The sequence below is a fragment of the Dermochelys coriacea genome, chromosome 2 (assembly GCF_009764565.3).
Source record: "Dermochelys coriacea isolate rDerCor1 chromosome 2, rDerCor1.pri.v4, whole genome shotgun sequence".
Taxonomy (NCBI): Eukaryota; Metazoa; Chordata; order Testudines; family Dermochelyidae; genus Dermochelys; species Dermochelys coriacea.
Window position 1 is genome coordinate 168,756,396 of NC_050069.1, and position 27,403 is coordinate 168,783,798.

General features: G+C 42.2%; 1 protein-coding gene across 1 annotated transcript in view; it reads right to left on the reverse strand.

Moving 5' to 3' along the window:
• The window catches only part of ABCA13 (ATP binding cassette subfamily A member 13), a 293,932-nt gene extending 266,797 nt beyond the window's left edge, over positions 1-27,135 (reverse strand). Inside the window, 7 exon segments of the mRNA XM_043507121.1 lie at positions 4,728-4,852; positions 8,171-8,334; positions 10,142-10,170; positions 11,589-11,740; positions 22,961-23,084; positions 26,274-26,367; positions 26,989-27,135. Of these exon segments, the coding sequence (XP_043363056.1) occupies positions 4,728-4,852; positions 8,171-8,334; positions 10,142-10,170; positions 11,589-11,740; positions 22,961-23,084; positions 26,274-26,367; positions 26,989-27,135 (835 nt within the window).
• Between the last annotated feature and the right edge of the window lie 268 nt (positions 27,136-27,403).

Consider the following 27,403-nt stretch of genomic DNA (forward strand, 5'->3'; position numbering starts at 1 on the left):
TTCTTTGAGGGGGTCAACAAGCATGTGGACAAAGGGGATCCAGTGAATATAGTGTACTTAGATTTTCAGAAAGTCTTTGACAAGGTCCCTCACTAAAGGCTCTTAAGCAAAGGAAGCTGTCATGGGATAAGAGGGTAGGTCCTCTCATGGATTGGTAACTGGTTAAAATATAAGAAACAAAGGGTAGGAATAAATGGTCAGTTTTCAGAATGGAGAGAGGTAAATAGTGGTGTCCCCCAGGCGTCTGTACTTGGCCCAGTCCTATCCAGTATATTCATACATAAGCTGGAAAAAGGGGTAAACAGTGAGGTGGCAAAATTTACACGTGATACAAAATTACTCAAGATAGTTAAGTCCCAGGCAGACTGCAAAGAGCTACAAAGGGAACTCTCAAAACTCGGTGACTGGGCAACAAAATGGCAGATGAAATTCAATGTTGATAAATGCATAGTAATGCACATTGGAAAACAGAATCCCAACTATATATACAAAACGATGGGGTCTAAATTGGCTGCTACCATTCAAGAAAGAAATCCTGGAGTTATTGTGGATAGTTCTCTAAAAACATCAACTCAATGTGCAGCAGCAGTCAAAAAAGTGACCAGAATATTGGGAATCATTAAGAAATGGATAGATAATAAGACCAAAAATATCATATTGCCTCTATATAAATCCGTGGTACACCCACATCTTGAATACTGCATGCAGATGTGGTCGTCCCATCTCAAAAAAGATATATTGGAATTGGAAAAAGTTCAGAAAAGGGCAACAAAAATGATTAGGGATATGGAACGGCTGCCATATGAGATGAGATTAATAAGACTGGGACTTTTCAGCTTGGAAAAGAGACAACTATGGGGGGATATGATTGAAGACTATAAAATCATGACTGGTGTGTAGAAAGTAAATAAGGAAGTGGTATTTACTCCTTCTCATAAACACAAAAGCTAGGGGGTCACCAAAAGAAATTAATAGGCTGCAGGTTTAAAACAAACAAAAGGAAGTATTTTTTCACACAATGCACAGTCAATTTGTGGAACTGCTTGCCAGAGGATGTTGCGAAGGTCAAGACTATAACAGGGTTCAAAAAAGAACAAGATAAGTTCATGGAGCATAGGTCCATCAATGGCTATTAGCCAAGATGGACAGGGATGGTGTCCCTAGCCTCTGTTTGCCAGAAGCTGGGAATTGGTGACGGGGGATGGATCACTTGATCATTACCTGTTCTGTTCATTCCCTCTGGGGCACCTGGCATTGGCCTCTGTTGGAAGACAGGATATTGGGCTAGATGGACCTTTCATCTGACCCAGTATGGCTGTTCATATATTCTTAAAACTAATGATTAACTATTGTGAGTACTTCATTCTTTTGGATGGAAACTGCTTTTTATTATAAGAATAAAAAAAAAACAAGGCTCAGATTTTCAAAAGTATTCAACATTGGCCTAACTCTGCTTCCACTGAAGTCATGGTGACTTCAGTAGGAGCAGAGTTACACCAACAGTGAGTGCTTTTGAACATTTCAGCCTAAAGTAAATGTTCAAGTTTACCATAAATTTACTCATAGATTCTACTTCAGATAAGAAAGAAACAGGGACCCATTGTATGCTTTTGAACACACTGGTTTACGGCCAATGATCTTTGAGCCAAAATACCTGATTTCCACGCTCCACCTCCAACCACCACCACCATTTACTGAGTCAATAAGCGAAGACTACGAGTGCAGTCATCAACATTCTTTCACGACCCATGGAGGTTGGAAATGTCACAGGCCTTGCATACACAAAACTACACTTCACTTCTTAGGAAATTCCATGTATACACATTAGATGTATAAAAGGCTGCAGGATCTAAATCCGGAGCAAAATATTTTTCAAATGGCCATCATTTCAGTGACAGGATTAATTTTAGTCTCAAAGTTATCTAGGTTCCAGACCAAAATTGGCATCTCCTCTATTTTCTCATTCAATGTTATTTACTTGGAACCACAGAATCATGAAACTGAGGTTACAGAAAGCTCTTTACACTAACAAGATGAAGCCCACAGAATTTTAAGTTTCTTGCCTAATTAATATTTTGTGTGATCTTCAGTCTGAGTCTGTCCCACTATCTTCACACAGTGTCCTACATCTGGATCTAACCAGATTGAGAGGTATGATAGGGTGGGGCACTGTTTACACAATCTCAACAAAACATTTCCAAAAAGAGCTAAATTTTCTGTCGCCTTCAAATCTACATACATCCTAATCTACTCTGTAGGACAACATTGCATTTAGATTCTTTCTACTTTTCCATTCCTGTCTTCTCAATATTATTTCAGTTGAAAGGGAACAATGTCCTTCGTTTTGCTTGATACTGTTGCTACACTTATTGAGTTCCTTATTGTATACTATAATTTGGCAATGCCATCTATTGGAAAGGAGGATTAAAATGGTTAATTACCATAATTCAACAACAAATCCTTAACACTAACTAGTAAAGGAAATCACAAAAAGCACAGTTAAGACCACGTTTCAAGAAACTATTTTTCTGTGTAATCTATTCTTATCTTATTTCTGGCACCTGTCACTCCAGTATTCAAAAAGCAGCTAGATGGATAGTTTATAGAAACTACATTGTCCCCTTTTCTTTGAGTAATTTAATAACTACATTGCCACATCTCCCATGTAACTCTCTCAGTTTAGCCTACCAACGGCATGAAACCAGATGTGGAAGTCAGCATCTCATACCAAAGCAAGCCTAACAGTGATAAATTAAATATTGAAATGTGACATATCATGGAGAAAACAGATGTAAACAGCAGAGCAGATGATAGGATGCCCCCAATGCAGCAAGTGCCAACAGACCCTGCAGCATCCCATTTATCTGAATTAGTGTCTTTAATTTGGCATGCAGTATTGAATTGTGTGCAACTGGGCTGGAATGAATGATCACTGAGGGGGTAAATGGACGTGCTAATAGGTTTGAATGAAGATGCAACTTCTGTACTCTATGGTTTCAGATTGTGTACAACATTTTAGCTTCTAAAATCCTGATTTAGGGCTTAAAATTCTAGAGTGGCACTGCTGTGCCACTGCAGCTCTAGTCCTTCAGTGTAGAGGCTACCTATTCCAACAGGAGGGATTCTCCCATCAGGGTAGGTAATCCACCTCCCGAGAGGCGGTAGCTAGCTCGAGGGAAGCTAAGTTGACCTACTGCTGTCTACATGGGGATTTAGGTTGACTTTACACTCTGAAATGTGGATTTTTCACACCTGTGACCAACAGTTAAATTGACTTTTCTAGTATAGACCAGGCCTGAGTCATAATTTCTCTCATCTGTGAGAGATGTTCATACAGTTGGTTAAAACCTTATTCTGCACACAATATTTACTATACAGGCCACCTTTTTTTTTAATACGCCCTAACACTTCCATCCACCTGTCTGAAGCCCCCAAGGACTTACTTTCTGGGTTTATTTGGGGTGAGTGGGAGGAGGAGTTGGTTTGCTTGTGAGGCAGTTTAGGGCACAGATTTCAGTCTGTCCCACTAAATGAAATTGAATCCTGCATAGGGGGCCAGCAGGCAACCTAAGTACCTCTTAGTCCTTATTTTGAGGGCTTATATGGGATTTAAGAGTCATACAGGCCTTGGGCTGCTCTTCTACACAGAAGGGGCCATTTCATCCAGTGCAAGCAAATACTACTTGTCTGTCTCCATACAGCTCTGCCAATTAATCATAATCCTGACCTTATCCTGGGGAGCCATAAATGGAAGAGGAGCGGAGTGGTGTCAGCCATTCAGCTGGCACAAACACCAAGCTGCATCTGCAGGCCAAGATAGCGAAGGATGGGGCAGAACAATGCTCTGCTTACTGCTCAGCTGAAGTGTACCTGCCTTGCCTAGTGCTTGCTGTTGGCTGTACAAGGGCCATGGTTCAGGAAAGCACTTGAGTGAGTGTTTAAATTTGCACTCAAGTACTATGAGACTTCATTGATTTCAATAGGACTTCAGCACACTTTTTTTTCTTGAATGGGGCCTGGATGGCTGCAAGAGGGAGAGTCTGGACATGGCTCCTGAACAACAGACTACACCCCTTGGTGTACAGCATGCTCTTAAGCCTTTGGCAGGATCCTGCCTGGCTGGATGCACAAGGGGAAGCCTCCCAATGACTCCTTCTCCCTCAAACTAAGTCCATGCACCTGTGCAGCAGATGGAATTCAGCCCTTGACAAAGACTGGCATTTACAATAGGAGACAAAGGAAGACTAAGGTAAGACAACCACATTAATTTTCACTTGCAAGTAGGCCAAAACTTGAATCCAGTTCTCTTCACAACTGAAGGAAACTGAACTAACTCATTGTGAAACACCCTTTCCAAAGAATCACCACAAGTAAAAGGAGATTATTCTCAAGGTGATCTATTGGGACTGCACTGTGTTATGTCAAACTTAAGAAGAGTTTGCCAGGATGCATGATAAGCATATTTTTGTAATTTAATAGACAATTAAAATTATGCCTATCCCAGGCTTTAGGTGCCCCAACGCACAATAACAATACAACACAAATCTCAACAGTATTTAATTATCAGCTCAACAGGAGCTCAGCCAGCTGCCTACAAAAACATTTTGGCTCCATCCTGACATGCCTGTAATTCATGCAGCAACTTTTAAAGAAAGAAAGAAAGAAAGAAAGAACCCCAACACACACACACACACACACACACACACACACACAGCACCTTCAATTACCTTCAAGGCTCCAGTCTTGCAAGAAGCGCAGTGCTGTGATGGTTATATTCAGTCCTATTTTCACTGTTTTGTAGAAACTTTGGTTTGATAGAACTGCATCTAAATCTTCTAAGGATGCTAATGAACTGAAAGCAAAAGTGAAAAATTAAGCACTTGTCAAAGCACGGCAACATTGTGCGCACACTTTGGAGAGGGCAGCAGAAGGATTGTGAAGTAGAGTTGGATGAAACTTTTTAACAACTTTTTTGTCAAAAAATGGGGTTTCGTCAAATGAAGTTTCTAGAGAAATGTTTTACTTGACAAAGTTTTCTAAAAAAAAGAATATTCTAGAAAACTCTGAAATGGATGAGTTTGGTGACATGTCTGGGGTAGATATATGAGGGTTGTCCATTATCTTTCAAAACCTGCACAACAGATTCAAAAGACGAGCCTGAGCACCTAAATTCATAACTTTGCTAGACACTAAAATTCATGAGCTGACTAGAGAAAAGCTTGTCTCTCTCACTAACAGAAGCTGGTTCAAAAAAAGATATTACACCGCACCCACCTTTTGTCTCTAATATCCTGGGACCAACATGGCTACAATGACACTGCATATAACAAAATCATTTAGTTTATTTTCTAAATTTCTTCCAACAGACCAGCTCTGTTGTGAAGTTAATATCATTGTAAATTTAATTTGATGATACATTTTAGAAAACACACAAATTTAATCTGATACTTTGATAGCTTCTTCTACCCCATGGCTGTGATGCAAATGAAAATCCAACAGGTTTTCTTTTTAAACTTGATCAGCTGTTGATGTACTTTGCTATTTCAAACAACAAGAAATTGCAAAAAAAAAATTAGCTTACCACAAGCACTGCACCCACACACATGCCAATGCGTAGAGACTGTGATGGGCCCTGCTCAGGCAGGCTACAAAGAATATAAACATTGAGCACAACCATGCCTGTCACTTATTCTAAATTAGTGAGACACAATATTATCTTCCCAGTTGCAAACAAAGTACAAGTGTGGTGCTTTTTAACAAGGCAAAGAAAAGCCCTAAATAGGAGTGACAGAGTCAGTGCAGAGATTTTCAATTTCCCATTCTAAGGACCTGTAGTGTGGGTCCCATGCATGCTGCAGATTCACAGAAATGACTAGAATATGCCAGATGGTGTCATGCCTCAATGGGTTCAATACTAGGGTGACTGGGTAAAATTCAATGGCCTGTGTTATACAGGAGGTCAAACAAGATGATCTAAAGGTTCCTTCTGACCTTACCATCTATGAATTGATCATTTCCCCAAAGAAATTCCTGAAACTGCTACTATGCATCAAGTGTCAGGTGCCCTCCAGCCATTGTGTCTCCTTGCCTCACTTTGAGATTCTCTGTACTTTCCCCATAAAGGTAAATAGTCTGTTGCAACTACACCTTCCTTCTGGTGCTGCTGCCCTTAAAAAGAGAGGGGCAGATAGAGATTTCTCCAGCACACAGGATTTGTCTACACTGACAGTGCTGCAGCTGTGTCACCATAGTACATAGTGAACATGTTACCTATGCTGATGGGAGAGCTTCTCCCGTTGGCATAGGTACTCCACCTCCCCAAGAGGCAGTAGCTATGTTGATGGGAGAAGCCATCCCATTGACACAGCTCTGCCTACACCAGGGAAAATCCACATCTCTAAGCAACATAGTTATACCAATGTAAGTGCCTACCGTAGACCTAGCGTCTTGTTACGCTCGGATGCGTCCACAATAGCAATCCCAAAATACAAGGAAATTGAAGCAAGACATGCAGGTAGGTAGTCAGTCAAAACATGAAATAACTATGAACCAGTTAAGTTAGCAATCTTCTGAACAAGACATAACAGCATATCCTGAATAGCCACACACACCCAATGCTATGCACGCATGAGCGCACTCACGCTCAGAGGCACTGGAACACTGAGTTCAGGGAGCAATAACCAGGAAATGAACAGGAACAGAGAGCAAGAAGCAGGAAAGCAGCACACACACACCTCCATGATCTAATCTATCAGTCTGGGAAGACCTACACAACTCAATCACAAACCAGAGCCACTAATGGACTTTTCTTCTAATTAATAGGGATTATTTCTAGTAAACCTGGCCAGGTAAGGAGCCGTGGAGGGCATCTGTAGAAGGAAGCTTTCAGTTTTGTATGGAGTGGGTTGCTTAAAGCAACTCGGCACTGAAATGGGGCAGGTTTACACTTAAAATGCTGCATTGGCACAGCTGCGCCATTGTAGTGCATAAATGAAGATGCTCCTATGCAGATGGGAAGAGGATTAAGCAGTGAAATAAAGTCACTTACCTGGACACTGATTGCTACAGATTGCCAAGTGCCAATTTAATTGAACTACATTATATTAAAGCACTTAATAAATAAACTGGTTTTAAAATGATAGGCATTCAAATGGATTAACATCAAATGGACTCAAAGGCTTCAGTATTTCAGATCCTCCTTGGATTAATAAAAGTGATAATGATCTTACATTAATATACAACTCTCGATCCAGAAGAATCCCATCAAACATGACAAAACTAACACCCTTATATGCAAAGAGATCGTTTCAGTCACACTCACATGCAGCAACCTCCCAAAGATTTTTCTGCTGAGATGCACCTGGAGGAAAGGTAGAGTTGCAAAAGGGTCTGGAGCAAAAGGCAGGGACTGCAGAAAAAAAGGAGGAAAGAGTCCCAAGCTTCCCAATAGCACAGCCTATCGGTACAGGTATCTGCTAAGTAAGGCATAGGTAAAAGTGTAATAAAACTATTGCAAATTCAGAAGGTTTTTCGTGTGTGTGTAGGGGTTCCCAACTGAATAATAATTCTGATCATATTGGGCCTGATCTTGGGACAAGAACCTACCACATCTCAGAGTTACTGGCCAATTCTTAAGTAATCAGTATAATTAATAAAAAGAAAAGGAGTACTTGTGGCACCTTAGAGACTAACAAATTTATTAGAGCATAAGCTTTCGTGAGCTACAGCTCACTTCATCGGATGCATCCGATGAAGTGAGCTGTAGCTCACGAAAGCTTATGCTCTAATAAATTTGTTAGTCTCTAAGGTGCCACAAGTACTCCTTTTCTTTTTGCGAATACAGACTAACACGGCTGCTACTCTGAAAAGTATAATTAATACAATCAATAGACCAGGTGACAATTGAGCTCAGGGACCTTTTTAGGGAGGCAAGTGTTGGCCTCCCTCTGCTTGTATTGAAGTCAATGGGAGCTTTACAGGTGACTCCAATGGGAGCAGAGGGAGGCCAATACTGACAATCCTGCTGTATATCTATATCTTGCTGTGAATTCTCCTGCTATTGATTATGCAAGTGGGAAGTACAATGAGTAAGATAAAAGCATCAATCCATGGAAATAAAAGAAAGCACAAATAGGGAGAACAAATACATTAGCCAGATTTTAGTACTTACTTTTTAATAGTCTGCAGAAACTGAGATGTAGCACCTATCCCACTTTCTTTGTAAAGGCTGCTTGCCTGCAGCCATGGAAGTGAATGCAGAAAGTCCCAGAAATAGGGTTGGTTGTGCAGGCTTTCGACTACAGAAATCATCCCCTCAGTTTCATTCCAGTCCATCTTGATTTTTAAGAAAAATGTATTAAATGTAACCCAATTATTTCATTGGGGTTGGGATGGGAGAACAACAGCTGTCCTCTGCCTCCCCCCATACACAGGAATTTCTAACCATTTAAAACCCGTCTTGGGTGTGGCATTGTACATTAATGAAATTCACCATAGGAATGAGAACCCTCTTTTTTCAACTCTTGGTGGTTGCAACTCTGCTGCATGTGCATCTCTTGTGGGAAAACTGAGTTACTAAAAAACCTAATGAGCCCTTTCCTCTGCTTCCGCTCATGAGTGTACAGGCCATGCCACTGCTAGGAGATGGATTCTTTTTGAAATCTGAAAGCTGGTTACCTTGACAATCACACATCAAAACCGTAGAGTCTAGAGAATCATCACTGCACATCCGCGAGGGGTAAAAAGGAGTGCTATAATGAAGCCTCTATGTATGCCACCCCCACTTTACACCTCTTCAGGAAAGGCCTTTCATGCAACAGACAAGAAATAGATTGAGGGGATGGACGCATTTCTGCTGAACTGACTAACTGGGGAGATCTATTTTGCTGGATCACACCTTCAGATGCTTCTCTAAAACAAACAAGCCATGCTAACCCCTAGCTTATGGGGTCATGTTAGTGAATTAGATGTTAAATCATGATGATTTAGTTGGGGATTGGTCCTGCTTTGAGCAGGGGGTTGGACTAGATGACCTCCTGAGGTCCCTTCCAACCCTGATATTCTATGATTCTATGTTGGTGAGTACTTCAACAGGACTCCTTTGCATAAATACTCATCAACGTGAATAAGGCTTGGAGTGGAAATTGGAGCCTTTGTATTTTTTTTTTCTATTTTTTATTTAAAAAATAGTAAAATCGTCAAGGCCAAATTCAATGAAAGAATAACACTGACATTTGTCTTTGTAAAATGGGAATGAACACAATTTTTGTTTTTATTTGCAATTCAGCATCAGGAAGAAAACTTTGCATTTCTGCAGCTTCTTTCAATCAAGGCTCTTGAGAGCAGTTTACAAATGGTACACTAAACGGCTTCCAGTCCCAGGTTCCAAACTGGAGTTTGCAGTTTCATGAAGAGTCAGAAATAGTCACTGAATGACTATAGAGAGAATTCATTAAGTGAAGATAATGATTTGGGAAGGATGCAGAATTGACAGCACTAAAGATTGAATTCTGTGTCTATTCAGCTTTGGGCTTTTTTGTTGAGACTGCCAACTTATGATGGTGGGTGACTTATCTACTAGGGACTGGACAGACAGCCAATTCATTTCACAGAGGCTATCACAGAGGCCATGGGAGGCATTTTTCAGCTAAACCATGTAACCCTTGTCCTTCTTCACTCCATGTCCACCCCTCCTCACTGCATCCCATTTTAAAATTAGGGTGTAATCTCTTCTAGGCAGCAACAATCTCTTTCACTGTGAAGTGGCTGTAAATGTAGATGCTGTAAAAATAATCAACAATTCTCAATACATAAAGATGAGTCTTTTTAGGTGTTTTGTATTATGCTTTTATACATTTTTGTACACATGTTCAGAGAGTGGCCTAATGCACTTTTTAAAATCTCCAGATAATCAACAAACATACTTTACACAATAAAGGCTTGGATAATAATGCAGACTGGATTCAAACCAGTGATGTAGCAATCCATGACCCTCTATATTAGGTCCTTGCATCACTGTGCCTTCAGCAGCACTCCACTTTCTACAATATGCTTTACTAAAACTTGAAAAAGAAAAAGAAAATCTATCAATTATTGCTAAGTCTGAAATTGTAACTTTCCACACACACACAAAATTACTTACGGTTAAGAAAATGGAACTGTTGATGGACCCTGTAAAGATAAAAAGTTTTCCTTTTCAAAGAGACACATTATTCTTCACAACAGAAGCATCACTACTAAATACAGCGAATGAACACTTAATAAAATGCATTTTGTTGAAAGGAAAAGGCCATAAAACTAGCAGTGCACCAAAGAACTGGTGATCTGATCATCTTTTGTAATTCCTAATATTTCCAAGTATCATTACATAGCCAATTTTAATAAAATTACTTACCAAGGATGATTTTCACTGGTAAGGCAAAATCATCATGTAAACTGTAGGAGAGCAATATGGTACCAGGCACTACTGACTACTCTATTCTGCTTAGACAGGGTTACCAAAAGAGTACTGGGTGTTCTACCCAATATAAGAAGTTAAATGCCATCCTATTTCAGAGGAAAGGCAGCAGAGTGGGGGTAGTGAAGTGTGCTGAAATGCAGATGAGTGGGAGTAATGGAGGGTGCTTCTGGTAGTTCTGACAGGACAACTACTCTGCAGGGTTGCTTTGTGTGTACAGGAGGGATGTATTTGGAAGTCATTACTACTTCTTTAGAGCAAGACAGACAGGCCCTCTCTCCCCAGTATGCAACCCCTTTCTAAGCTCCCCCTAAACTGGTGTGGTTCTGTACCATCCCTTACTCACGCCAGTGGCTGAATGTTTCAATGTTTGCAGCATGTACACAGGCTGTAGCATAAGGGGAGACAGGGGCTAGGTCAAGTCACTCCCATGTGCACACCATGCCTCTGCACACCTGGTAGGCCAAAAGGGTGCTCATGAAAACATGCCTGACAAGGTAACCAGGTGATCATATTACTAACCCTTGTCCCTATGTTATTAGCAACAAGTAAGGTCAGGTTGCCAACCCTCCAGGATTGGCCTGGAGTCTCCAGGAATTAAAGATTATGTCATGTGATCAAATCTCCAGGAATAAATCCAACCAAAATTGGCAACCCTACACAGAGCTGTAGGGGAGAGATCTTTATTGAGCAGGCTGGGTGGCCAGTGTTCCTTGTCTTTGTCCAGTAGTAGCCAGGCCACACAGTCTGTGCCTTTGTGCCAGGTGTCATACCAAACTAGGTCTCCTCCTGAAACCTGACCTTTTTCCAGTCCCACTCATTATATTCCTCCCCAACCACTTCCCTGCTATTTATCTCCCACAATCATTTTGCCATGTCTAATATTTAGATTGTAAATTTATGGGGGGCAGGCATCCATGTCTCTGTAGAACATAGCAGGCACAATTCTGGGCTCTATAAAATAACAAAGAAAACCCCCAACAATCGTTATGACAACGACAATAATTTTAGATCAACTTCTTAGCTAAAACAATGATTTTTTAAATGATAAAAGGAAGCATCGTCTTTTTCAGTGGCTTTCACTCCGTGCCAGGTAAGCACATCAGCCAATTACTAAAAGAGGATGACTTACCTGAGAACTTTGATTCTTCCTCCCACAGCTTTTGTAAAGCAATAGCTTTCTCGGAGATATCTGAAATCCCCTTTGCAAGGTCTTGTATCTCTTTCAGGAATGTCAGGTCAGTTCCCATCACGCTGTCCTGACCACCTTGGAAACTGGACGCGCTTTCCATGAAAGAGGGAAAGGGAAGGTCATTTCAAAATAGAAACTGGAGAAAGCAGCTGCAAGTTCCTCTCCATCAGCTGTGAGCACCATTTTGCATTTTTGGGATGAGAGTTTTTAATGTTCCCCATTTACCCAATTTTTATTTGTCAGCTCATTACAGTAGCCTTGAGTTGTGCAAAAGTCCCACAATGCTGTGGGTAGCAGAACAACGATAGCTGCCCTACTGGAACAGCTAGTCTGTTGTCTTGACTCTGACACTGGTCAATGCAGACTCTTCCAAATAAGTCTAAACAAATTAAAATGCACCTAGATGTGAGAGAGGATTTCTTCCTGAACTTGACTGATGGTTAGTTTTTGACTTCAAGATTGAGGATTAACAGGATAAAATAGCAGAGACTATCTAGCACAGTAGTCCCCAAACTGTGGGACATGGAGGAACATTCCAGGGGTCAGCGGTGGGGTCCGGGCCAACCCCTGTGGGAGGCAGCGAGGAAGCACCACCCAGCCCAGCTCCACCCCAGCTACAGCTCCACTCTGCCTTCTGCTCTGCCCCCAGCCTAGCTCTACCTTTATTTCCTCTCTCTGCCCTCAGGCCAGCTGCGCCTCTAGCCCCAGCTCCACCTTCAGCCCAAACTCCTTTGCTGAGCCAACTGTGCAGCAATTGAAAGGGGATGGGCAGATTTCATTACTGGTAATCGGAGGGAGGGCATGACAGGAAAAGGTTCTAGCCGAAACTACAGTTGCTATTCAATACATGAGTAGGGTTGCCAGACATCCAGTTTTTGGCTAGAATGCCCGATCGAAAAGGGATCCTGTCGACTCTGGTTGGCACCGCCGACTGAGCTGTTAAAAGTCCAATCAGCGGCACAGCAGGGGCTCGGGGCTAAGGCAGGCTCCCTGCCTGCCCTAGCTCCACGCGACTCCCAGAAGTGACCACCAGGTCCTTGCAGCCTCTAGGAACGTGGGCGGCCAGGGCGGCTCCTCACACTGCCCTCACGCCCGCAGGTGCCGCCCCCACAGCTCCCATTGGTCACAGTCCAGCCATGCACCTAGGGGCTGCAGGAACCTGGAGGCCGCTTCCTGGGGGCTGTGGTAAGCGGCGCCAGGACCCCAAACCCTGAACCCCCTCCTGCACCCCGAACCCCTGCCCCAACTCTGAGCCCCCTCCTGTACCCCAAACTCCTCATCCCCAGCCCCACCCCAGAACTCACATCCCCAGCTGGAGCCTGCATCCCCTCCCATACTCTGAACTCCTCTGCCCTAGCCTGGAGCCCTATCCTATACCCCAAACCCTTCAGCCGCAGCCCCACCCCAGAGCCTGCACCCCTAGCTGGAGTCCTCCCCTCCATGCATCCAACCCTCTGCCCCAGCCCGGAGCCCTCTCCAGCACCCTGAACCCCTCATTTCTGGCCCCACCCAGAGCCCACAGCTCATATCCCCCAGCACCCAACCCCTTGCCCCAGCCCGGAGCCCTCTCCTGCACCCCAAACCCCTCATTCCCAACCCCACTCCAGAGTCCGCACCCCCAGCTGGATCCCTCACCCCCTTCTCCAGCCCGGTGAAAGTGAGAGAGGGTGGAGGAGAACGAGCAATGGAGGGAGGGGAAATGGAGCGAGCAGGGATGGTGCCAGAGATGAGCTGCCAAAATCTTAACAACCGGTTCCCACCTCAACCCACGAGGGGGTCATTGCCCACCCCTGCCCGCCAGGACTCCTGCCCCATCCAACTCCCCACGTTCCTTGATGCCCCCCCGGGACCCCTGCCCTATCCACCCACCTTCCCTGTCCCCTGACTGCCCCCAGAACCAGGCAGGAGGGTCTTGTGGGCCACTGTAGTAGGTGCCCACCCCACCCCTAAGAGCTAGAGGGACCTGCCGGGGGGCGAGGTGGGGAGTCCCGGTGGTGCTTACCTGGGGCAGCTCCCAGGAAGCATCCGGCAGGTCCCTCTGGCTTCTGCTGAAGCACCCACGGGGAAAATTTGGTGGGTGCAGAGCACCCACCGGCAGCTCACCTCGCCTACGCCGCCTCCACTGAACATGCCGCCTGGCTCTGCTTCTCCGCCCCACCCCCGGCTTCCTGCGAATCAGCTGTTGGTGCAGGAAGCCTGGGAGGGTGAGAAGAAGGCGGTGGCTTCGCGTTCAGGCCCAGGGAGGCGGAGATGAGCTGGGGCGGGGAGCAGTTCCCCTGCATGCCCCCCCCGGGTTACCTGCAGCGGCGTGGGTGGCTCTCCTCTTGCCCCCCCGCCCCAGCTCACCTCCGCCTCCCTGAACCTGAGCGCGAAGCCGCCGCTTGCTTCTCAGCCTCCCCCCTACCCCTGGCTTCCCACGTGAACAGCTGATTTGCGTGAAGCTGGGGAGGGGGGCGGAGAAGCAGAGCGGGGCGGGGCGGCATGTTCGGGGAGGAGGCTGAGCGGAGGTGAGCTGGGCCGACTGGGGCCGGGCACAGGGCGGGGCAGGGAGCTGCCAGTGGATGCTCTGCACCCACCAAATTTTCCACTTGGGTGCTCCAGCCCTGGAGCACCCAGGGAGTTGGTGCCTATGGCACCACTTTTGGCTGGTTGTTAAATTTAGAAGCCCTTTTAGAACTGGTTGTCCCTCGTGGAACAACCGGTTCTAAAAGGACTTCTAAATTTAATAACCAGTTCCAGTGAACCGGCGCAAACTGACTTCAGCTCACCACTGGAGAAGAGGTGAGGCAGGGGCAGGGTCTCGAGGAAGGGGCGGGGTATGGGGTGGGGCAAAGGTGTTCGGTTTTGTGCCATTAGAAAGTTGGCAACCCTGCACAAGGGTGAAATTCACTTTGGGCCAGGTGGTGTGAAATAGTGCACAGGACTCATACTGGCCCCTGCACTACTGTAAATTTCACCCTCTGTGAATGTTACTAACCTACTGAACTGCCTTACAAACATTTGGTGCTTTAACAAGCAACAAACACTACAAATAATAACCATAACAAAAAGCAGAAATAGTAACAGCTTCTGAGGCAGATGCATGCTGATGCAGGCTTGCTGTTTAAAGCACAATTACTCTGAAAAGTGACTGTAGAGATGGCATCGTGTGGTTAGATGTCAATTGCCTTGCACTGATTTTCATACGAAATTTTCCAGTAAAATAGAAATAAACTGCAGATTTCCAGACTGGCCACTACTGGGCCATCAAAAGTTGTAATTATGAAGATATTATATAAATACATGCAAATTTCATGCAAATACGAGTTCAGGCATTTGATGGGCTACCAGAGGCATGTCTGGGGACAAGTAGGAGATTCTGCTTTATTGTTGGCAGTATCTATATACCTAAAGCTTAGGACAGTTTTACTGGTATATACAGGAGCTCACATAAAAAACAGCATTACATTACCAGCCCTGATGTCCCCCAGATCTTACCACATACACTTTTTCCAGCTAAACTAGTGCCATCTGGTGGCTTGCTGATAACATCACCATTTCCAAGCCCTGAATACAGACGCTCCCCGGGTTATGCAAGACCCGATTTACGCAAATTCGCACTTACGAAAAAAGCTCCGCCAGCCAGAAATAGGATTTCCGAGTTTCGGAAATGTTTGCCTAACGTACGCAGTGGTGAGCTGGAGCCGGTTCGCACCAGTCCGTGAGGGGCAACCAGTACTAAAAGGGCTTCTAAATTTAACAACCAGCCAAAAGCGGTGCCTTAGGCGCTGAATCCTTCGGCACTCTGGGGCTGGAGCACCCACGGGGAAAGTTTGGTGGGTGCAGAGCCTGGAGTCCAGCTAGTGCGGTGTCCTGTCTCCAACAGCACCAGATGCTTCAGAGGAAGGTTCAAGTCACCTCAGACTAGGCAGACATATGATAATCTGCCTCCCTCACCATGTCTCCTCCTAATCCCTTTTATGGGGTGTGGTTCTAGTTTAGATACAAGTCTTCCCAGGGAGAGGAAACTTTGTTATTTATTTTATTTAGATGGAGAAAAAGCACATATCCAAAATGCTAAATAAAAATACAACCCCAAACCTACCTAGATTAGCCCCAACCCACAGTGTAAATCAGCCAAATAACTGAATTAAAATCTATCTCCCTCCCTGAATTTCCGTTCAGCTGATCAACAGCTTCTTATTGGCCACTGTGCTCACTGACCACAAGCCCGATACACAGAGGAGCCTCTCATCATGACTTAGAAGTCAACAAATGCAGGTTATTTGAGACCAAGAGAAGCAGTGAGCTGGGGAGCAGTTATGGAAAGCAGTGGGCTGCCAGCCCTTTTTCTTTCCATTCACGGGATTAATAGCTTTAGTGCCTCTGCGGATCACAACTGCAGCAGTACTATCCAGGAAGGGAGATTGCCTGTTAGATAGACAGAGCACAAACCATTTAAAGGCTGGTTTATAACACTTCAAACTTCACTTGGAATTAACTGGCAGCCAGTGCAGACTCCTGGGTACCACCATAACATGCTCTCAGTGTGCAATGCTGCTTGATAAGCGGACAGAGAGTTGAATTCTGTACTATTTTACTGACAGTTTGAATGGTCTTAAGGTAAAACCACATCTAGAGAACACCAGAGGCATGGGTAACTGTAGCAAAGCAAGCTCAGATGGGGGGGGGGGGGAATCTTAACCACAGTTCCTACCTGAGCATGCAGGAACAGACAATGTACTGTGACATTCAAATTACAAACTCAAGCAAAAAACACCCAAAGCCCTCCCTCAGTGAATAAGACCGATATAATCACTCCCAGTTGTTTTGTTTGGCTTAACCCTCATCCAGCAAGCTCCCATGCAAACCTGACACTCAGTGCTTAATTTGTAAATGAAAGAGGTGCCCGGGCTCAGGCAATTTTTTTTTTAATTCATAACTGATGCAGCAAGCCCAGAAGCGCCAGAGCTATGAGCTTCCAAGCCTAGAGGTGCCAGAGCTCAGCCCTGGCACAAATTAAGCACTACTCACGCTCGACCAGATGGGTAAAGTACTCAGCCAAGGCAGACAGATCATACCTCCTCACTATTACCATTGAAGGTCAAAGGAAAAGCCAACTGATTTCCTGCACAAATTTTGGAAGTCTTCCGGCAGCCTTTCCCCCCCCCCCCCCCGCCGCCGCATACTTCTCAGTTTGTATAGGGCTACACACAATCGGTATCTACCCCAGCAAAGAGAGCAGTAGGAATTGCTAGATAAGGTTCTGATCTTGATTTTAGAAAAACTGCCATTCTTGAGACCCATCACGCATTATGGGAGATTTGGGCCTGAATTAATTCCTTCCCTGGCACAAAGCCCATTGCAGTGACCAGGAGGGGAGGTAATAAGGATGCAGGGGGCCTTCTAACCCCATGGCTCTGGTTAAAGTAGTCCTGAGGGCTGCCCTAACTTGCAACTCTCCTGCAATGGCCACTGTGGGCAATTACAGCCCTGCACAGTAGCTAAGTCATTAGGCAAGCCCCAGTCAGACCTCCACCTATCTCTAGAACAACTGCACCAGCTGCTCATGCCGTGGAGGTATTTGCTGAAGGCTCCTTGTAGTGGCTTTATGGCTGCTTGGAACTGAATTCCTTCCACAAGCACACACACTGTTTGCCACTGACCCTACCTGCAACAATCTGCTTCACTGAAATTACAGAACCAGAAGATTTTGAAAGGCTGTGAATTTAAATATCAACAGGCCACTCTCAAACTACAGAATTATCAGACTGGAAAAAGTGTGGTAATTGGAGATTGATTGTTTGCGCGTAACAGTTAATTGGAGCTTGTGTCCCGGTTTTAATTGTGAAAGTCATGTGATCACAAGCTGAGTTACAGTTGACCGTAAATGAGAGAAAGGACTTCGGTAAATGTTTGGAGGAACTACTTAATTAGCAGCTATTTTGAATAGTTATTTAATCTGACTTTGCCTTTGGGTCTGAATATAAATGAAAATATTTTCCCCAAAATTGAATCAAATCAGAATATGCCAAATATAGATGAAAAACATCTGATAGGCTTATTAGAAGCAATCTGTGAGCATACTCTACCAGGGACCATCACACTAACCCCCACTGTAAAATTCTTCCTGGGTAAGGAAGGCCCCATTCCCGCAATCCTTAGATATTCTACTGCACTGGTAGAAAATTAAATCATAAAACTTCCACTAGGCTCTTTGACTATTTAACTAAATTTTACTTTCATGCAAGCTTGCCTGATAGCCAACAGGAATTGTTGAAGACTCATTGTAGTCTGCTTCAAATCTGAATGGATCACAGATAGAGAAATTGGATTCTTTTTATAGTACTTTAATAAAAGGGACTCAGTTTTTCAGCTGGGGCAGTGCTTGAGTGATTAACATCTGAAGTTTTCATTTTGTAAATGGACCCATGAAAGTTGAAACAATTAATACCTACCAACCCCTAAAACCTACAGACATGGACAATGGGAGGAGGAAAATAGGAACTCTTTAATTGCATTAAAATACAATGGACTAAGAAACTTCTGGAGGAATGGAGTGAAAGATAGTCAATATTTTGCTGAAATATAGGGGCAAACTCACAGAGCGGACAAATTTACTCTGAAAAACAGATATATAAAAAGGTGATTGTGGAGTTCTAGGTTTGTCTCTGGGGAATTTTCAGAGTAAAGCTCTGATCCTGAAAACACTCAACTACATGCTTACCTTTAAGGATGTAAGGAGTTCCACTAACTTCAATGAACCTATGAATCTAAATTTAAGTATGTGCATAAACATTTGCAGGATCAGGGCAGAAAAATAGCCAGATTACAAGTAAAACTTCTCCCTCTAAACAGCAGCCCTGAGAACTCATTCTTGGCTCTGAGTAGCAAATTAGATTCTTGTACCTGCCCACCACTAATTAATGGTCTAGCAGCACAAATTATGCCTTTACTTGCACCTGTGGAAATCCAATGTCTTCAAATTATGCCTCAGGAACACCTGTGCAACTTCACTTTCTTCAGTGTGTTTGTGAAGGTGTGGTTCAGAATAGAAACAAGGCACAGTTTTTTAATAGTGAGGGTAATTAACCATTAACACAACCTCCAAGGGGTTGTGGTGGATTCTCCATCACTGGCAATTTTTGAAACAGGATTGGATGTTTTTCTAAAAAAGATGCTATAGTTTAAACAGTAATTAATTCAGAGAAGCCTCATAGCCAGTGTTATGCAGAAAGTCAGAGTAGATAATCACAGTGGTGCTTTCTAGTTTTTTAATCTATAAAAATCAATTAAAATTTAGTAAACAATCCTGTTATTTTTAGTTCCCTCTCTTAGATGTGTTGGTTCTGCAGGGCTAACAGCACTAAACACAACAACATTTATTTTAGTTACTAAGATCAGCCTTTTAATATACAGCTGATTGCACATTCATCGCAGAGGAAGATCTATTCCATACATACAGCATATTGTATCTGTACTATGTTCCCATTAAAACAATTTAATATATAGAGTAGCACGCAGAATTAGCCACTGAAAGTAATACACACACACACACACACACACACACACAGAGTTCTCAATTTTTTGTGAAAGTGGTGACACACTTTTGGAATCATTTGTCCCCAGATCTATCACTCTTGCGTCTTTGAGATAGAACATGCAAATTATTCAGATTTGTTTTAAATGTGTGGCACCCCTAGAATAGAAATGCTTAGCCAGGTTCCCATGAAGATCACATGTTGTTAATATGCCACTTAGATGCCATGAGAGTGACTTTGGGCATGCCTTCTGACCTTTAAATAGGGCTGTCGATTAATCACAGTTAACTCATGAGATTAACTCAAAAAATTAATTGTGATTAATCGCAGTTTTAATCGCACTGTTAAATGATAGAATACCAACTGAAATTTATTAAATATTTGGATGTTTTTCTACATTTTTATATATACACATCTTGTATTCTGTGTTGTAACTGAAATCAAAGTGTATAGTTTGATTACAAATATTTGCACTGTAAAAATGATAAGCAGAAGAAATAGTATTTTTAGTTCATCTCATACAAGTACTGTAGTGTAATCTCTTTGTCCTGAAATTGCAATTTACAAATGTAGATTTTTTTTTGTTAGATAACTGCACTCAAAAACAAAACAATGTAAAACTTCAGAGGCTACAAGTCCACTTAGTCCTACTTCTTGTTCAGCCAATCCCTAAGACAAACAAGTTTGTTTACATTTACAGGAGATAATGCTGCTCCCTTCTTATTTACAATGTCACCTGAAAGTGAGAACAGGCATTTGCATAGCATGTTGTAGCCAGCACTGCAAGGTATTTACGTGCCAGATATGCTAAACTTTCATACGCTCCTTCATGCTTTGGCCACCATTCCAGAGGACATGCTTCCATGCTGATGCCGCTTGTTAAAAAAATAAGGTGTTAATTAAATTTGTGACAGAACTTGAGGGAGAATTGTATGCCCCTGCTCTGTTTTACCCTCATTCTGCCATATATTTCATGTCACAGCAATCTCAGATGATGAGCCAGCACATGTTGTTCATTTTAAGAACACTTTCACTGCAGATTTGATAAAACACAAGGAAGGTACCAATGTAAGATTTGTAAAGATAGCTCCAGCACTTGACCCAAGATTTAAGAATCTGAAGTGCCTTCCAAAATCTGAGAGGGACGTGGTGTGGAGCATGCTTTCAGAAGTCTTAAAAGAGCAACACTCCGATGCAGAAACTAAAGAACCTGAACCACCAAAAAAGAAAATCAACCTTCTGCTGGTGGCATCTGACTCAGACAATGAAAATGAACATGCATCGGTCCGCACTGCTTTGGATGATTTTCAAGCAGAACCTGTCATCAACATGGACACTTGTCCCCTGGAATGGTGGTTGAAGCATGCACATCTGGCACGTAAATATCTCGCAATGCTGGCTACAACAGTGCCATGAGAATTCCTGTTGTCACTTTCAGGTGACATTGTAAACAAGAAGCGGGCAGCATTATCTTCTGCAAATGTAAACAAACTTGTTTGTCAGAGCGATTGGCTGAACAACCAGGACTGAGTAGACTTGCAAGCTCTAAAATGTTACATTGTTTTATTTTTGAATGCAGTATTTTTGTACATATTATATATTTGTAAGTTCAACTTTCATGATAAAGTGATTGCATTACAGTACTTGTTTTAGGTGAATTGAAAAATACTATTTATTTTATCTTTTTACAGTGCAAACCCTTGTAATCAAAAATAAATATAAAGTGAGCACTGTACACTTAGTATTCTGTGTTGTAATTGAAATCAATATATTTGAAAATGTAGAAAACATCCAAAATATTTAAATAAATGGTATTCTATTACTGTTGAACGGTATGATTAATCCCCTGCTTAAATTGTCCTTTTTAGTTAAAAAAGCATATCTTGAGCATAACCACCAGCAAATTGAGGAATAATTGGGCCATGCGATCTAACGAGGAACCTCTACATAACTTTTATGCCAGCACTTGGAACTTAGAGGCTGTTGACAGTCAGCACAACTCAGGTTGATCTAATTTATACTGGTGGACTGGTCTGGAACAGACTGTTCTCAGGATGAACTTTAGGCCAACTTTTCACATTTTCAATCCTGAGTAGGCTGTGTGCTTCATGCTTCTCAGCCATAAATCTAGCATCTATATATCTATAGATAGATATTACTTCTAAATCAACTTGATGAAATCCTTGGAATTTCCCTTCAGATTCCTCACTAGATCTCTGGAATGAAAGAAACTCTACCTCAGGAAATATTTTCCTGTTTTTACATTAAGCTGAGATGTGACTTTGAGACTATAGTCAGAGCTATGCAAATACTCATGCAGTGCAGGCAGTCAAGATAGTTTACAGTTAGGTACTTCACTATATGAGCGTCATGTTTTAGTATCAGGAGCTTCCAACCACCTCAGACAGAACAGAAAAAAAACTTGATTTTTTTTTTTAAAATACAAAGTTGGTGTCAAGGCATAATGCCTTGTTATTGTAGCACTGATTTGTGTGGTAGAGAAATAAAATAAACTGTAATTTCAGGGCTCCATTTTGTACATTCTACAATACAGCGTGAGGAAAATTACCAGTCTGAGATAGCTATTCAGTTTAAACAACTTACAGGGACTCACATATAAAGTAATTGGAATGTGATTTACTCCAAAAACTGTAGCACGTAATATAAAAGGGACATGAAGTTTGTGACATATTACTGTGACATTGAAATCTTTACATTTGACCCATGCTAAATTCCACATTATCTTTAAAATTAAGCTTTTCACTCTGAAGGCCTATAAAGGAGCAATTTCATTCTATTTGACTGATTTTTTTTTTTTTTGCTATATATTCACAGCCAATCACTGTGTTCTGGCTGAGTGACCTGGTTATCCAGTTTGCCCTGAATATAACTCTGAAAAAAGGCTATTTGCAACTAGGCCCATCATCTAAAGAGCACCCTGCTCAATTACATTCATAATTCTCAGTATGTTGAAGTAAATTAATGATTTGCTACTATGTGCTATTATTATTACCAAACAGGAAAGCTTTTTAAGTTCAGTTCTTTTGTGGCTGTTTTTTACTTATCATTTATTTGTATTGCAATACTATCTAGGAGCTTTACTCCTGGACCAGGACCCCATCGTCCTAGATGCTGTTCAAACACAGAACAAAAAAAATCCCCAAAGAGCTTAAAATCTAAGTGTACTCTTGGGTTTTCTCTCCTCTGTTTGACTTTGCCCTCCATTTATTTTCTTATCATCTGTCTGACCACTCCTTTAGCTCCTCCTATTTCCTTCCTCAGCTCTCTGTTCTTGTCCCTCAAGATGCTGTCCTTGATTCCCACTCTCTTCCCTCTGCATCCCATAGCTGGGAAACCTCAGACACTCCCAAACTATCCAAAATACAAATGTGCAAATATATTATTATCTTCCATGCACTGCCTCATATCATGTATTGACAGAACTTCTAACAAGGATAAATTATTATCTGTCTTGTGTGAGTGCATGGGGGGGCTGGTGAGAGCACAAGAAGTCTCCCCACTTTCTCCCCTGACTTTTTTAGACAAATGAAAATAGCAGCCCCTGTGAGAAGCAACTGCTAGGTCCTTGCTATCTCTGGGGAGCAAATGCACCCTGAAAAATGTAAGGAGAGGTCAGAAGGCGCTCTGCCCCGCCCTCACATAGCACACTGAGGGAAGCAATCTAGCCCACAGTAATTAAATTCCTGCAACTCCTAGCTACTAGACAATAATGACCCTTCTTATGGGAAAAGACACATTAGTCAGAAATACTGATAAATTGGTGCATCTTACCGGAAACTGTGGTGTTTCTGAGATGTGTAACTGCTGTTTTTGCACCTTGAGCCAACATTACAGAAGAGACTCTGAACAAAAGGATAAAGGCCCCCACTTGGCAAATCCCGGGCTTCTAAATAACCTAAAAAGCAACAGCAGACAAAATTACATCAGTGAAACTAAGGCTATAAAGCTTTAGTAGTAATACTGCTCCCTCACCCCTAAAACTCCTTGGAAAAATTACATTGCAACACAGAACCTTTTGTGAAGACAGGCTCATTTCACTAGTGTTCTGGAGGAAACCTTTGCCAGATTTCCTGCCAGCTTATCTTCTCAGGTCCTTGGCAGTCTAGCCTTCCAAGGTATATGGCTCTAGGGCAGCCTGCCATGCAGACTGCCCGAGGGCTAGGGAACCCAGGTATTTGAGGGTCCATGGCTGTGGGGAAGCCAGTCATGTGGACTACCCCAAAAATGGGAACCCAGGGCTTTCAAGGGCCATGGCCCTGGAGCAGCCCACCAAGTGGCCTGCCCTGGAGCCAGAAATCCATTTCCTTTCTTAGAAGTTTTTTTTTTTAAATGGTGGGTTTGTTCCTAATTGGAACAAAACCAAATTTCAAACATCATCCATGAAATGGAATTCCCTTTCTCCACACAGCTCTACCTACCACAACACTTTGTGAGTAATGCAGCTATCCCAATCTCTTGATAAAACCTTTATACTGCACCACCATGCATTCCATTTATAAATGATTCACTCAGCACTGAAACGTAGGCAGGTCTGGGGTTCATTATGACAACAGTTTAACAGCACAGAGCAACACTGTACAACAGTGTTATACAAACTTTTGAAAGCTGAGCTCCCCTTTAGGAAAAGGAAACCAGTCACTCTCCTGCAACCTCACTGTGTGTTTGTTTTTGGCCTACCCAAAATGATTGGCTATTTAGAGTAGACTGTGCAAGTCTTCCTAATAAAATATGTCCTTGCCTTCCTTCCATGATTTAATGAGCAGTGAAATAATTAACAATGTTGACATTTAATGTATCATCACTGGCATTTGAGCTACCACTCATTGAAATGAATGGGGCAGTTTGCACTTCAGAGCTATTGTTTCAGACTTTCTGCAAACTCAGGCAGACACTGCTGCACTAGTTACACTTTGGTTACATATATTTTGAAGGGTGTTTTTTCTTTGTTTGTTTTTAAATAAAGCTGAGACTCTAGTGAATACTGAGAATCCTGTCCATTCCTCCATTGTAAGCCCACAGTTTGAGAGCCACAGCTATGTAGGAACCTTTGGGCAGGAAATGGAGACTATTTCATGCAATTGAATTGATGGAGAAATAGGTACAATGAGTTACCCAAGTTGAATTAGGCCTGGACATAACACACCGATTGAATGTTCACAACAGAAGTGGAAGAACTGGAGAAACGGTGTATTCAAGTATTCCATACTACCTAAAAAACCCAAGCTACTTTTGTTGGAACTGAAATATCATTATTTTTGAGACATAGATCACTAGAAATTGCACTATCAGTTAAACAACAGAGTTGTTCTTGCATAGCTCCCCAGAAAGAGTATTAGCCTGCTTCATAAAAACATACGGCCTCGTTCTAGTTCTGTATGACCAACGCCATTTTGAAAACAACCCATCTTAAATAAGTTTGACAGTTTCTAAATGTTACTGAGATGGTAATATTGACCCTGATCCTGCAAGCTTATCCAAAGTAGCTTGCAGAATTGGGACCACACTCTGTAGACAACAGAACAAAATTCTGCCCTCAGCTACGCTAGTGAAAATTCAGTTACTCTCTTAAATTCAGTGGGGCATTACCACTGATTTCCAAAAGTGTAACTGACAGCAAAATTTGGTCCACAAAGATCTCTTCCCAAAAGAAATAGTTGTGTTCTCTTTTATACGTACAAACATATCAGTTCTCACAAGCAAAGCAGAGGAGTTGTAGGATCAAGAAGACCTTTCCATTCCTGGGCATTATAAGATCCCAAGGCACTTTTCACAAAATTGTCCCAGCAACATGCCGACTTGTGAAATTATGTTCAGTTTCCTTAAATGCCCCATAGTTTGGAGAATATATTCTTCACTTCCTGTCTCCTTATTAATAGAACTGAGGGCTAGGTTCTTTAGAGACATGTAGGAACTGATCCTTGTATATACACTGCCACACACTGAAATCCTTCAAGGTTAATGTCATTCTGTGAATGTACATATTCAAATTATAAATGCAACGATCAAAGTTAAAACTGATTGAACATGCACCATGAGTCTCAGTCATCTCCCAAGAATGAATCATTACTAACAGTATCAGTTTCTATCTGGAGAATTGTGACAACAAAGTTACTGGTAAAAGTCACTTTTCCAATTGATAGGACTATGTTCCATTCAAAAGAATGATGAATTAGACAGAGAGAGTGGGTGTTATACTGACACTAGATAAACACCAAGAGTCCAGACACGTCACGATGCAGCATTTGGAGTACTGTTTCAGACACCAGTCTTAATTAACACCACTAAATCTAAAGGTTTGTTATATAGCTCATAGCTGTGTGTGTTTAATTTCTAAGCAAGCATAAAGAAAGAGATCCATGGTTTCTGGTCTCATAAGCCTTTTACAAGGAAATAGGTTTTACATTTCAGTCTTAAATACAGGATCATTTAAGCTCCCATACAATGGTGTGATTGATTTTCATTGTTTCTTTTGTTGTATCTTCTATGCCAGGGATCAGCAGCCTTTGACACATGGCCCATCAGGGAAATCTGCTGATGGGCTGGGCCAGTTTGTTTACCTGCAGCATCCGCAGGTTTGGCCGATCGCAGCTCCCACCGACTGCGGTTCGCCATTCCAGGCCAATGGGGACTGCGGGAAGTGGCAAAGGTTGCTGATCGCCATTCTATTTCTTGTTTTAAATGACATTGTATTACATCATTCTTCTAGGAATTTGAGAATGTGTGGGTTGAACCCAAGATGCCATTTCCGGACAGGTTATAAAATACAGACCATGCCCGAATCCTATAGAACTGCAGCAACTAAATAAAACATAGCATAGTAACATCTACCACACTATTTTAGGCAAGATAATGCTTGGAAAGGGTGAAGCAGAAAGAACTATAGATTGCAGGGGGACTCAATATTATAACGTTATAGGACACAAAAGACAAAAACAATTTAGGGCCTGATCCAAATCCCAATGAAGTCAATGGGCTTTGATTCAGGCCCTCATGGTTTAACCTGCTGATATTTCCTTATTATGAAGCCCTCTTTAAAATACAGTCTACAGATGTGCAAAACATGAAGATTAAACATGAAACATACAGTTTTCCTTGTGTTTTGAAGGTTGTTGGATGCGAATTGCAGCCAGAATAAGGAACAGTATGCATGGCCAGAGTACTTCAGAGAGAGACAGCACCTGAAAAGTAAACCCAAAACGATAATATCAGCATTGTAGAAATTGAACTGCATCATACAAATATACATTATTACATGGACAAGCAAATGACTATATCAGTATAAATGTCATAAAAAGAAACTATTAAACCAGATCCTGTTTTGTTTTAAACTTACTTCTAAGTAGAAACACATCTATCTTTATGGAGCAAAGAACACTGATTTCAGAGCATGAGAGTAAAGGTCATTGTCTTGTTATTTACAGTATTTTCATGAATCTTTTCTTCTACATCAATATAAAATAACTAATCAAATGAAACAGGCACGCTGTTCTCCAAAATCTAGAAAACTAGTTTAGGACAGAGTGAAAGCAAGTCATCTTCATGCCTCTGATTCTCCAGCTGCAAAATCGGGATGATATCAGCCATCCAGCTTTGTAAAGAGCATTAGAATCCTCATATGAAAGGTTTTCAGTAACAAAGTAGTATTTCAGAAGCAGTTAAATAGGGCAGAGTCACAATAAATGTTCAATCAGAAAAATAAAAGAATTACAGAACATGAAAGCTTGACAAGATCATTACATTGAACCTGTGGATTTGAGGCTACTAACTCTAGTAGCTTAAATGCTAGATACACTACTTACATCATCTGTCCATATGAGGGAAGCTATTCCAAAAGATAAAACTGTTACAAAGACAACCCAATAAAAGGAAGAGTGGGTGGCCTTTGATTCCTGTGGAGCAAGCCTGGATTCTGGCAATAATAGTGTTCTGAAAGCGAATCCAGCCATTCCTACATTAAAATAAGCCTAGCCACACTGGAAACAAGATTGATCTACAATGACAGGAGGAAAAGAAGTGCTTTAAGACACCTCTGACTGCCATCATCCTCTTTCATGCTATACTGTCTGGCATACAAATATAGATCAGAAGTACACTTTCTCTGATAAACCCCCAAATATGTAAGTTATACAGCTGGTCAAAGGGGGAGAGGGTTACATTTTTGTTTTCAAATTTTCTCCTTCTTTGAGATTTAAAAATTTTTAAAATGTCAACCAA